General features: G+C 41.5%; 2 protein-coding genes across 5 annotated transcripts in view; both read right to left on the reverse strand.

The window, feature by feature from the left end:
* The window catches only part of LOC130208604 (inositol 1,4,5-trisphosphate receptor type 1), a 64,895-nt gene that overhangs the window by 43,361 nt on the left and 9,506 nt on the right, over positions 1-12,028 (reverse strand). For all 4 annotated transcript variants that reach the window (XM_056437841.1, XM_056437839.1, XM_056437843.1 and 1 more), the window contains exons 4-17: positions 9,048-9,157; positions 8,363-8,449; positions 6,919-7,077; positions 5,929-6,027; positions 5,133-5,216; positions 4,422-4,568; positions 4,081-4,176; positions 3,799-3,843; positions 2,615-2,769; positions 1,898-1,997; positions 1,424-1,584; positions 1,185-1,326; positions 825-983; positions 142-314 (exon numbers count right to left, since the gene is read on the reverse strand). In XM_056437841.1, coding sequence (XP_056293816.1) covers positions 142-314; positions 825-983; positions 1,185-1,326; positions 1,424-1,584; positions 1,898-1,997; positions 2,615-2,769; positions 3,799-3,843; positions 4,081-4,176; positions 4,422-4,568; positions 5,133-5,216; positions 5,929-6,027; positions 6,919-7,077; positions 8,363-8,449; positions 9,048-9,157 — 1,717 coding nt within the window. The remainder of the gene's footprint in view (positions 1-141; positions 315-824; positions 984-1,184; positions 1,327-1,423; positions 1,585-1,897; positions 1,998-2,614; positions 2,770-3,798; positions 3,844-4,080; positions 4,177-4,421; positions 4,569-5,132; positions 5,217-5,928; positions 6,028-6,918; positions 7,078-8,362; positions 8,450-9,047; positions 9,158-12,028) is intronic.
* Positions 1,449-12,028, reverse strand: part of si:dkey-28n18.9 (sorting nexin-6) — a 72,607-nt gene continuing 62,027 nt past the window's right edge. The window contains exon 15 of the transcript XR_008834457.1: positions 1,449-1,458. The gene's annotated coding sequence lies outside the window, so the exon portion shown is untranslated. The remainder of the gene's footprint in view (positions 1,459-12,028) is intronic.

Raw genomic sequence — 12,028 nt, forward strand, 5'->3', positions numbered from 1 at the left:
ACACACACATACACTCACACACACAAACATCACATATATCACACGTAATAACCGAATTACAATACTAACACATTATCCGGTCAATGTTTTTTTTTCTATTTATTCAGTTGGTCGTGTTCATACAGATAGACGCACACAAACCTTGGCTCGCGGTTCTTGCGGACCAGGCTAACAAAGGTGTCGATCTCTGCAGCAGTGATGTGTTTCTCGAGCAGCTTGCGGTTATTATGGAGCAGAGCTGTGATTGTGTCCTCCGCCAAGACATCATAGCCAATCTGTTTCTGCATGAAGCGAAACTGTTTGGCGATATACTCCTGCGGAACAGACAGACAGGCAGTCTAACTACACACAAACCAAAGCAAGACGACACAGACTCACCGGGAAAAATGTCATTATCAACTTGATCTGTGTGTGCGGGAAGACAGAGCACGTTCACAAGGACCAGGCTGCCTCCTCCTTCAACATAATTAAATGACCAGTCTAACAATTACACTGTAATGTGTTTCAGAGAAATAGATGTTTCTAGGAAAATGGGAATGTTGTATTTCACATTGATAAGCCTTTGTTATAGGATGTGCCCGAATCACTGTGTGGCTCTGTGTATTTATATCAGCAGACAATTTGATTAAGGCCTGAGCCTTGCAAAATGCACATGACATTCAGTTATCTCTGTATAATATCAGAGCTGCCAGCAAAGGCCTCCTTCACTTGCTATTAAACTTAATAAAGGGGTTTTGGAAAGCACCTTCTCGCAAACAGCACGTACACCATGTCACACACTAGCGGGGCTCAAGAAAACGGCTTTCTGGCCAGACAAACTGTACCTGGTTCTTGCGGTAGTCCTGCTGAGAGTGACGTAAAACCCGGTAACACAGGCGGCAGATGTGCCTGAAGGGGGCATGACGCTGGTCAGCCAGCTCCTCCAGTCGCAACATGGGCCCGTCCCCACTGTCTGTGAAGGGAGCCTGCAGCAGCTTGAAGATCTGAATGTGAGGATAAGGTTGTTCCAAATGTAAAACCCAAAGAACATGCCGATACGGATAGCAGGACTGACAACTGTGCTGCTTTGAGTCATGACGCAGAGTTGAGGTTATGAAGAGTTCAGTGAGGTGCAAACAACTTCACATTCAATGGAAAACGTAATCTAAACAGTGATAATCAACATGTTACTGTCACTGTATTACCTGTTTGAGAATATTCTGTTCTCTCATGAGTTTCTGTCGTTCCCTGTTGGGTTTGTTGACCATGATCTCCAGAACATCCTGTCCGTTGTTGGAAATATCCACCACAAAGAACACCAAATCCTCCAGTAGCTTGGTAACGGCTCTGATTGTACACACAAAAGAGAGACACCAACCATAACACACGACTATCTTGTTTCCTGATAGAATATGACAATCTGGCACCACTACGCAATTTATACCTTCTCTCATTCTGTGTGATAGTTCCTTTTTCCAACTTTCCAGCAATAGAGGCGAGCACTTTGCTGGCATCGTTGGCAAAGTCAAGGTCTCTCACTTCAGCCGGGGAGACGGGCACAATGGCAAATGCCTCTTTGTCCTCTTTTAGTGACGAGGTGCCAATCTTGAATGAGAAAAGAAATTTACAACTTTGTCATCGATCGATAGGATTAATTTTTTTGTCCTTAGAATTGGTCTCTTGGCCCACTTTTGATTCCTTTCCAAAATACTTTAGAAACCGATAATGAAAACTACAATTGTGAATTTACCATATACAGGACACATTAAATTTAATTCTGAAACCCTACCAAAATTTCATAGCAAAGAAGAAGAGGTTTGGACAGTAGATCATTCAGTTTGTTAGTATTTTATCAAAGTAAATCGACAGTTTACAGGATATAACTGTTACAGATTAGTGAGAATGATCCGTCACTCACGCGCAGCATGACAGGCTTTTCCTCCTCCTTGTCAATTGGTTGGTTGGTGCTGTGAACCCACGTGTTGGTACACAGGTGCCTGAGGCGCACATAGGAGTTCCTGAAAAAGCATTTAAATATTTTTGTTTGATGATATTGAATAGATATTAAAAATTACAAACAGCAATGCAATTCGTAGGCATCTCTAAACTCTGTAAATCTATGGAAATTCCAATATAAAGCAAAAATATTACTTAGACTTCATGTTCGACAAATTGATTTAAATGCTGCATAGTGCCCTCTTGGATGCCCTTAAAACAATTTGATACCTATAGTGCCCTCCCTCTATGTGGCTGAATGGGTATTATAAACGTGCCCGTCCACTGGAGAAAACATATATCAGTGCATTAATGGGCACCATTTCAATCTTTATAATTGTCACAGTCTGCCCATCTCATAAACATGTTGCAAGACAGGAACACAAACACCGTCTACTGTGAGTCACACACTCTCTTACATTAACAAGCATTAACACACCAACACACTCTTTCCATGGTCTATTGTTCTGCAAACTTAATAAGATGATTTAACCTACAGTGGAAGTCCCCCAATTTATTATGTGCCTGCTTTTGGTTCTGTGGAAAGAGTGATCCTCCGGGGAACAGAGCGGGAGCGTGGTGCTCCCCGAAGAACATGTCTGGGCCGGTCCAAAACACGTTAACGTTACGGCATTCTTACCTGGGTACCAGTGAGTCTCCTCCTCTTAATGTCGTAGGGTCAAGCTCAAATATAGAAGAGATGTCATTCCCATCAGGTACAGACACAAGGGTGTACATGACTTTGTCCTGGACATTTCTCAAACGGGCTCTTAAGGCTTCTTGCTCCGAGTCCAGCTGGAGGGAAAAGTTAAAACAGCAACTAAGATTATCTGTCACATTTGTGTCAAGATCAAGAAGAGTGAACCAGTGACCGGGTTACAACTATAACTGAAGATAGATTTCAAGGAAAATTAAATGCAGTGGTTAAGTTCAAAGAACCCCTTTAAAAAAAAAGAGGAAAACATTCTATTTCTTTTGTAAGTTGAACCAGAAAAATGTAAGTCTTTATTCAAATAGCCAATAATGGTGGACAGAAAAGACTTACCTAAAGGACATCATCAAATCAGTCAGAACTTTAAATGTATTTCCTTCTAGGTTTGCTGAGTTTAGTCCTTTTTTTTAGGCTCTAAACTATCATTTTAAAAAGCCATCACAATAAATAAATTCCTAATCTATTGTTGCTCTGTCATACATCATCAGGCCATATTTCAGATTATTCGGTTACATTTAATTGTCTTTGTTTGTTTTATGCTGGAGAAGCAAGGCAAAAAACTCAGGAAAAGACTGGAGAGTGTGAGATGGTTCAAATATGAACCGCCTCACCTTAACTGTAACAAACTACGACCAACCAGAAAGACGCATTTACAGTGAAATGCTGCCACCTGCTGGTCACTGAGAAGTATTACCACCTCACACTGCAACCATCTACTTCCGGCAATGCTGGTACCTGCTATCGAAGCTGTACAGCTTTCATATGTTACAGGACATTTACCCTCAGTGTACCTCTTTACCACCTTTACACTCTGTTTGTTTGAAGGCAGTTTAAGCCAGGTAAGTTTCACCAGTGAGTAAACTGGCAACATATAGTCACAATGGTTACTTGCATTTTACTGACACCGTGGCTCTTCTGGAGCTGGGTTTGTGGTCTACTGATATTTATTTATATATATATATATAATCTGCTAGCCAATCAGAAACCAGTATTTTCTTGCTCATAGTATTATAGTATTATATCAAGAAGTTCAATTGGGTAGGCTAATAGACAATATAGGACAAACTTGCTGACATAGACATGTTGCCCATTCTTTCAGCATGCTCACTTACTGAGGAGCGGGACTCCAAGCACTCCTCTTCATATTCTGGATTTACCTGCAAAACGACAAAGTGGTTCATATATATTTGTTCAATGTATTATTATTTTCTGCAATATCTGTATAGCTTGAATTTAAATCTGTTCTTCTCAGAGATCGCTTTACAGTGACTCCAATTAAATAAATTGCAATAGAAATACTTTGAATACAACCAAATAATATCTAGACTAGAGTATTATATTCTCTAAATGTTACTGTTCTAATCACATTTACACCGTATCTGTGCTCCACTGACCTCTGCAGCCAGGTAGTGTCCAGTAGCCAGGTGTTTGAATCGGAACAGGCTGTTCCAGTAGCCGGCCCCCCCGCGACATGGATCATGCTGAACAACCTGATACCAGAGCAAACAGCAGGCACAGCTTACACGCATGCATAGGGGGACATTTGTTTGACAGGGGCTGTGGACTTAATGACCTGATAGGCTGTAAAGTTAACAAGTTGAGAAACATATTAATGGTTTCCCTACAAAACTGCAGAAGAATATAATAATCCAGCAAGGCTAACTTTATGTTTTCCCGTGGCTACACGTTTACTTTATTTCAACCACAATCAGCAAAACCAACAAGTCTTCCTCACCTCAATCTCCCAAAGGGCTTTACTGCTGGTTGCCGAGGTAGCCGACTGCCTTCCAGTAGTGCGAAGAAAAACATATTGTTTTTTTCTGTGATCATCACAGGTGAGGAATTTCTCCTGCTCTGCATGAAATAACCGGACCACGTCGCCCTGGAGAGAGGGAGAACATTTTAGTCAAACATGATCTGCTTGACCGTAAAACCAAATAATTAAAAAATAATAATATAAAATAATCTGATGTTTCAAATTACACAAGATACATCTCTAGTAATAAACCACGAGCTATTCCAATTAATATTTACAACATATTTAAGATCATGTCGATCTCATTCGATCAATGTGAGCTGACAGTCTGTCACATAATCTAAAGAGACCCATAGACTCGCAGTAGTTGTGGCTATTTTGGGCGTTATAGCTCCTAATGTAGCGTTGTTGAATAACCAACACAATATCATATGAAACGCACATACTGTACACAAATAGTGCTGAACTGAAAACAAACCAGCCCACTGAGAGCTGATGAGGGACAGTATACAAAACCTCTTGTAAGATACAGAGCTTTACAGAAACATTATAGGCCACTGCTAGAACAATATTTGCCCTTGTTTTTCCTATATTGTTTTACTTGACTTTTCATGTATTATATGTGTCTTATTAGATATAAATGTGTTTTGTACCAAGTTTGTAAAAACATACTAATAGATCTCTACAAACCCCTTTGAGGATGATTTCCTGATTGTCGCCCCATTTCATGAACAAGACAATCTTCCAGCTGGTGTTACAGTTGACCGAGTTCACCTGGAAAACAAATAATCATAAGCATCTCCTTGCACAACGACCTTGCCAAGATTGAAAGGATAGTTTAGTGTTTGTGGAGATTGATGTATTCCGTAGAAAGAAATTTTGGATGAATTTTTGTTTTAAAGAGAGGATAAGAACACAAAATGTGACGAAAGATTGATACATTGCCAAATAAAAACATTTAAATAATAAATCCACCTTTTGACATGTGCCACAGCCAAGGCAGCAGAAATATTTTGATGTTTGTTTTTCTACTTCATTTAGAGAAGTATAATAAGTTCAACATTGAAAAATGGATAACTTCTTTCCTTTGTTAAGTTGCCACTTGATGTCATAACCATCAATTATCTGTGCTTCCATTATTATATTTCTTGCAGAGTCGTTACACATAAAACATTTATATATTATAATATTGCACAATTTTCCCAAATCAGACCCCACGGTCTGAGTCTCTGTTTGGCACTTTGATGCAATATGTTGTTAGTAGCTGATCGCACTCTAGTTGTACGAGACCTTTTAAATGCAGAGTTAGCTGTAGACAGTCCTTAACGCTGCTACATTTGGAGGGCAGGACAACCATGCTGGAGTGTTTCACATCAGACAATTAATAACCAAGCAGCGCTTATGAGAAAAAAAGCTGTTATAAATTTCCAACAATCCCACAGAAACATCTGAGGAGTGAAGATAAGTAACAACAGCAAAGCCAAACCTCATTGCATCCTGGATTATCCACTAGCTGGTGTGTGCTGGCATGGAGCGGCTGACCAGCATTCACTGGGTTGAGGACCACTTTGTCCCCGATCACCACCTGCACACGCAAAAACAGACACAATAAAATAATGTTAAAATATAGAGGAACAGAGGTTATGCCTTGTAATCCTGGCACAAGCAGAGTTGTCTTTGACTTATTTAAGGAAGTGGAAAGCTATCAGGACCATGATGTTTGATCAAAACAACATGTCATAATGCACACTAGGAACTAACTGGGTTTGGGCTGTTTGGACTTCACGGTAATTGTACGTATTTTATTGAGTTTGACTTCCCTGTTCGGACATTTTTTGTTAAAAATCATCCACTGTATATATTACTACTCTATCAGAACACAATGTATGCATCTATCATGAGTACAGTGCAACTTATGTACTCAACATTGAATCTGTAACTGTTAGGAGAGCGTCAGTATCTATTTACATGCAACTGTCTTTTCTCAGCAGGGATAGAGTGCTTTCAATTTGAGTTTTCATCCAAGGCCTGCTGCTTAGGCCTTGTGCCATGCCTCATTTTAAGGGAGTTTAGCAGAGATGCTTGTGGTTGATTTTGTCTTCGGGCACCAGCCCACTACTTCCTGCATGTTCAAACTAATTGTGTGCCGGCACAGGTCCATCCAGGGATAAATGTGATCAGTGAGAGCCTCACATTGAGGCTTAGGTCGAGGAGACTTGGGCCCTTGAGGTCTGGACATTTATTCTGCGGTCTTAACCTTAGAATACTTATTTACTGCTATATATGTAAATGAGCAACTACATTTAAAAAAAAAGAGAAGTGGCCTAATGTTCGTGTATTTTAAAAAGTACACATATTTAAAATGTAAAAGATGCATCCCATGCATGATTCAGTCCTTTGCCTGACGTTAATGACACACTGCATGGTGATTTCCACAATGCACCACTCCCACAGACGTGGACATGTGATGACTCACACTGTCCCCGATGGAGCGTAGTTTGTAGAAGGGCTGGATGTAGAACCAGGAGCCTTCATTTCCTGCAGGGTCCAACATCACCCTCATGGCGTTCTTCTCTAACAGCGCTGGCAGACGCTTGTTCACCGTCAGGTATTTGTTGCTCTTCAAGTGGAGGAGCTGAGCAGAAAATTCCAGACACAGAGTGAGAAAATACAAACAAACAGACATACAGAAAGCGTACTGAAAAGAAGAAAGCCGCTTGATTTAGCGCACTATGAGAAGCTAACTGCCATAAGGGTTATTTAGTAAACCAATGTCACGCAACAGGTCAGATCAATCCAAACAATAACGACACTGAAAGTCATCTTCTTACCCAAAGTCACTGTGAGAAACTTCTAACTGGTTATGAAAGTGTCAATTTAATACTGATGCCTCGATATAACCGACATAATTGAACGAGACCATCACCGAGAAGATTGTTTATTTCTATGTAGTTATTCTTAATGCTTGTGATCGGTACCACCGGGTCGGATTCCACGCAAAATCAGAGGAAATCATGCAGATTGATCAGAAACTCCTTCAGCTCAGACCCAGCAGCAACAGCACGCTGTAAAGGTTTTCTAAAGGACCCTATAGTGATGAGAAACAAACACTTTGTTCACGGGGACTGCCAAAAACACAACAAATAAAATTCCCTGTACCAGCTTGAATGAACGGTGTAGGTTTTTTTTTTTTTTTTTTACATCCCGGGTTTTTTTACATCCCGGTCGTCCCGGTCGTCCCAGGTCCTTTCTGTGTGGAGTTTGCATGTTCTCCTCGTGTCTGCGTGGGTTTACTCCGGGTACTCCGGTTTCCCCCACCATCATAAAGACATGCACCGCAGCCTCACCCCGGGCTCGTATGGATGTGAATGAATGTTGGTGGTGGTCGGAGGGGCCGTAGGCGCTGATTGGCTGCCACGCTTCCGTCAGTCTGCCCCAGGGCAGCTGTGGCTACTGATGTAGCTTACCACCACCGGGATGACTGTGTGTGTGTATGACTACTGGACTCTGGACTCTGTAAAGCGACTTTGGGTGACTTGAGAAGCGCTATATAAAATAAATGATTTATTATTACATATGATATTATGATTGCGTATGTTTGTTGAATTAATGTATGGTCCTGCTTCCAATATTCTCTGTTCAGGATGCTTTGCAGTATATTTGTATTATAATTAGTGCTTTGTTTATATGACTGCACAAGGTTTCAGCCTCTTTCATTTTAATTGGGACTATGCCAAAGTTCACAATATTTTAATAATAGAACATGAAATTTAAGGTTCTCTAAATTTAAGATAAGCGGTGAGATTAAATCAGCTTCAGACACGTCAAAGTTTAATCAAATTAAGGGTGGTAGTCTAAACAAAATCTCATCTCATCTGAATAAATACCCAAAAAATCATTTCCATCTCAGCAGAACGAACCTGAATCACATTCCCGTACTGAATTACTGTTCCGAGCAGCTTTTTGTTTTCAGAGTCATTTTGCTTTTTCTCCAAGTCAGCTGCATGCTGGAAGGCAAGAAAGAGATAAAAATGAATATAACACATATTAATTACCCGACCCTCTATCTGCAACAGTGTCCATTGATAACAGTTATGCACAGTGATGTGGTCGGAAGTAATCTGCTGAACAAAAGTATAGTAGAAACAAAGTTGTAAGCCAAAAGCAAATGCTTCAAGAGAGGTTTAGCTGAACACTCTGGCTGGAAACAAGAAAGATTTCAGTATTTCATTTTATGACTGGGTGGTCAGTTGGTAGATTGCTTTAAATGGTATTGTATTGAAGCAGAAAGAGAGAAAGCAGAGTGTAGAGGGCAGAAAGGTAGGGCAGTAAGAGTGAAATGTCTATAAAAGGACTTTAGAGCAGGTTTCACAATAATTATGTATATTTGCTGATGTAGAATGTTAAACTGTAGTCCAGCGTGAACATCTCTACACATTCACTGTGCAGCTTGGCATTCAGTTTCGACCAAATCGTCCAATTAAATTTCAAGATTTAAATCTTGTGAAAACGTGCCCGTCTCCTTCCCCTGTGAGTGCAGAGGACAGGTCTGTGTGTGCTGGTGGTTTACTGGTCTGTAGTGGGACCTGTTGCCACCTCACTTACATGGAGCTTGTTGAGCAGCACCGTGTCCGTGTTCCCTCCAGGCTTCGCCGCTTTCCAGAACTGCTTCTGGGCAGAGTAGCGGTTCATGGGACACAGTCTGAACAGACAGTCTGGGCCGAGAGAAAGAAAGAGAGGCCGAGACACACGGACAGAGATTAGTACATTGGAAAAAATTGAGATGGAGGAAGGCACACAGGTTGAGAATAATTATGTTGATGCACTGTTGTGAAGGCAGCCTGAAAATGTCAGTGCTACAGTGAGGGGGACGAGTCACACAACAGCTCGGTTGCTAAAACAAGACGATACAAGATGTGCAATAAACACTGATGAAAAATACACGACAGGCCTAATGAATGACCCCTCTCTCATACCAAGTGATGTATTCAAAGACCGAGTAACCGTATAAACACACTATTTTTACACACTCTTCTCTGTGCGTGTGCGCTTGCCCTTTAAAAAGATATTCACTATTCTCCTGAATGGCTTTGTCTGCCTCTGGGAGGAGGAATGAGGGACAGGAAAGCATGAGCTTGTGTTCATGTATGTGTGTGTGTGTGTGTGTGTGTGTCTTTGTGTGTGTGCGCGCACTCGGCCACATATACAAGTATAGTAATACGTAGTTACATCCTGTAGTTAGTCAAAGTGCGTAACCGCAGCAACCATGCAATGCTGACGTCAGCAAGACTCTGATTGTGCTGCTCATTTTCTTAGATACCGTAGAAACTAGCCAGCAGGGAAAACGTTCCCTTAATTTGCATGTGGACACAGTTTTAGAATAACAGAGTTCCTCTTCTGTCCCAGAGGACTTCCTCTTCTGTAGCAAGCTGCACGACTGCAACTGAGGCACAGCGGCACATTTAGCCCCGAAAGTGCCGCTCACGGTTAACCAGAACACATTAACTACAGTTAAACTTCATCAGCGACTCCTCCCTCAGAGTCCTGACTTTCCTGACTTCATCTCTCAGACCAAAGCCCTCTGTTCTGAGAGGGCAAAAAGAAAAGAAAGAAAAAAAGAACAGTCTATCCATCCTTCCCCCTTTCTTTCCCTCTCTCTCCGTCTGTCCTCCTGCTATAGCCGCAGTAACATGACCAAATAAGGCCAGCCAAGAGAAGGGGAGAGGGATGACAGAGGGAGAGAGAAGAGGGTGGGGACTCCCTATCTTATCCCTTTCCACTTTCTGTCTTCCCTCCTTCTACTTTCTGAATTCCTCGAACCATTTTACACACCACTCGCTCCCTCCAAGTTAATAGTCTATATATCTTTTAAATCTCCCCCGCCCCCTTCAGGGCCTCATCAGATATAGTTTAGTTAATGCTGTCCTTAAATACAGCTCAAACAACAGGGAAGAGGAAGTGAAAGAGAAATGAGGAATAAAGAAAGACGGTGAAAGAATGTGAAACAGAAGAGGGCAAACGGAGGTTAAGGAAGAAATGAAGTGGAACTTTTTGCCGAGTACATTTTTGCTGAGTAAATGCATTTTAATAGTTAAATGTTAATTTACACCAGAACTGGATCAAGCTAGCATGTGTAAACACCAAGTGAAGAAGAACACACACAGGGTGCAGATTTCATGGGCACAAATGCAGAGAGCAGTGATTTCTCAGCTTGATTCCCAGCTAGCCGGAACGTGTGCTGGATGCCATTCCTTTACCCTCTTTCACAACATTGCCTGTTTCTCTCCAATACCTCCATCAAATTATAGCACACAATTCTCAAAAAAATAACCTAAAAAAAAGAGGAATGTACACACACACACACACACAGGGAACTTTCGTCTATAATGTGAGCTTCCCTATCATTTGACGCAGCCATTTTATCAAACTCTAAACACCCAATTTCAGCTGCAATATGAGTCCAATGTGTGACAGTAGATCAGCGAGCACTGAACACATGCCTTTAATCCCAGTCAGCTGGGAGAGAAAACATGTCTGAAAAGTGGGTAGAGACTCCTTCTGGGATCACTGGGCAGAAGAAGTGGTGGGATTGGTCCAGAGGGCAGAAAACTCAAATGATTCATTAACATTCCTCCAACTTTAGTTTTACCAGAATCTCCACCCCATAAACATCAGGTTAAGCACTCAAATATCTATTTAAAGTTCATAAACCAAGAACATCTTTGATAGTAGCTTCACCACGTGCTCTAACCAATGCTGACCAATGAGACACAGCTAATCAAGTCACTAGTCCTTTAGGGCAAGTCCCAAATATTTAAGTGAAATGCAAGCTTATTAAAAGATTTTCAGGCCTCTAAATGCCGGCCTATGTTTAGAGTCTATACAGAGCGGACACCAGGTCTTTTCATTAAAAAAGGAGCACTCCACCAATTTCACATAGACATGATAATGGGTTGTATAACATGTTCGGTGTCTCTGTCTGAGATGTTGCGTCATGGGTAGTGTAGCATTAAATGTGTTTGGAACTTGAACCATACTAAGGAGAAAACTTGTTTTCCACCTGTGTCACATACATTAAGATATCCAACTTATACACTATATATATACACACACACAAATATATATATATATATACACACATATATATACACCTCAGTACCAAAAGGAGCATCCGTTTTAAGTTACTGGAAATAAGTTTTAATGAAATTTGATACCGATGCCTCTTTATGACCTTCTTCAGTAAATAAGACCATCAGCACTGGTTATTCTTAACGCACGTCATCGTGCAATCCGGTCAGATTCTGCACAAAATCCTGCAGGTTCACTAGAAATTCTCAGCTCGGACTCAAACAGACCCTGCAGGGCCTCTGGCAGCGATCTGGATCCAGATCAGACCCAGATCAGGTTCCACTGCCGCCCTTGACCTGCTGTCGGAAGCTCTGACGGGAGGCAAGAGATCAGCTCCCGTCAGCAGCATCGCTTTGGCCGCCTCATTGCTGCACCGGTCCACGCTGGAAGCAAACAGTCACCCTGCTGCTGGAGACCCAGGCCAGTTTACTGGGCTCACTCGGGAGGCCCGCTAGAAC

Source organism: Pseudoliparis swirei, chromosome 18 (assembly GCF_029220125.1).
Source record: "Pseudoliparis swirei isolate HS2019 ecotype Mariana Trench chromosome 18, NWPU_hadal_v1, whole genome shotgun sequence".
In the NCBI taxonomy this organism is placed as follows: domain Eukaryota; kingdom Metazoa; phylum Chordata; class Actinopteri; order Perciformes; family Liparidae; genus Pseudoliparis; species Pseudoliparis swirei.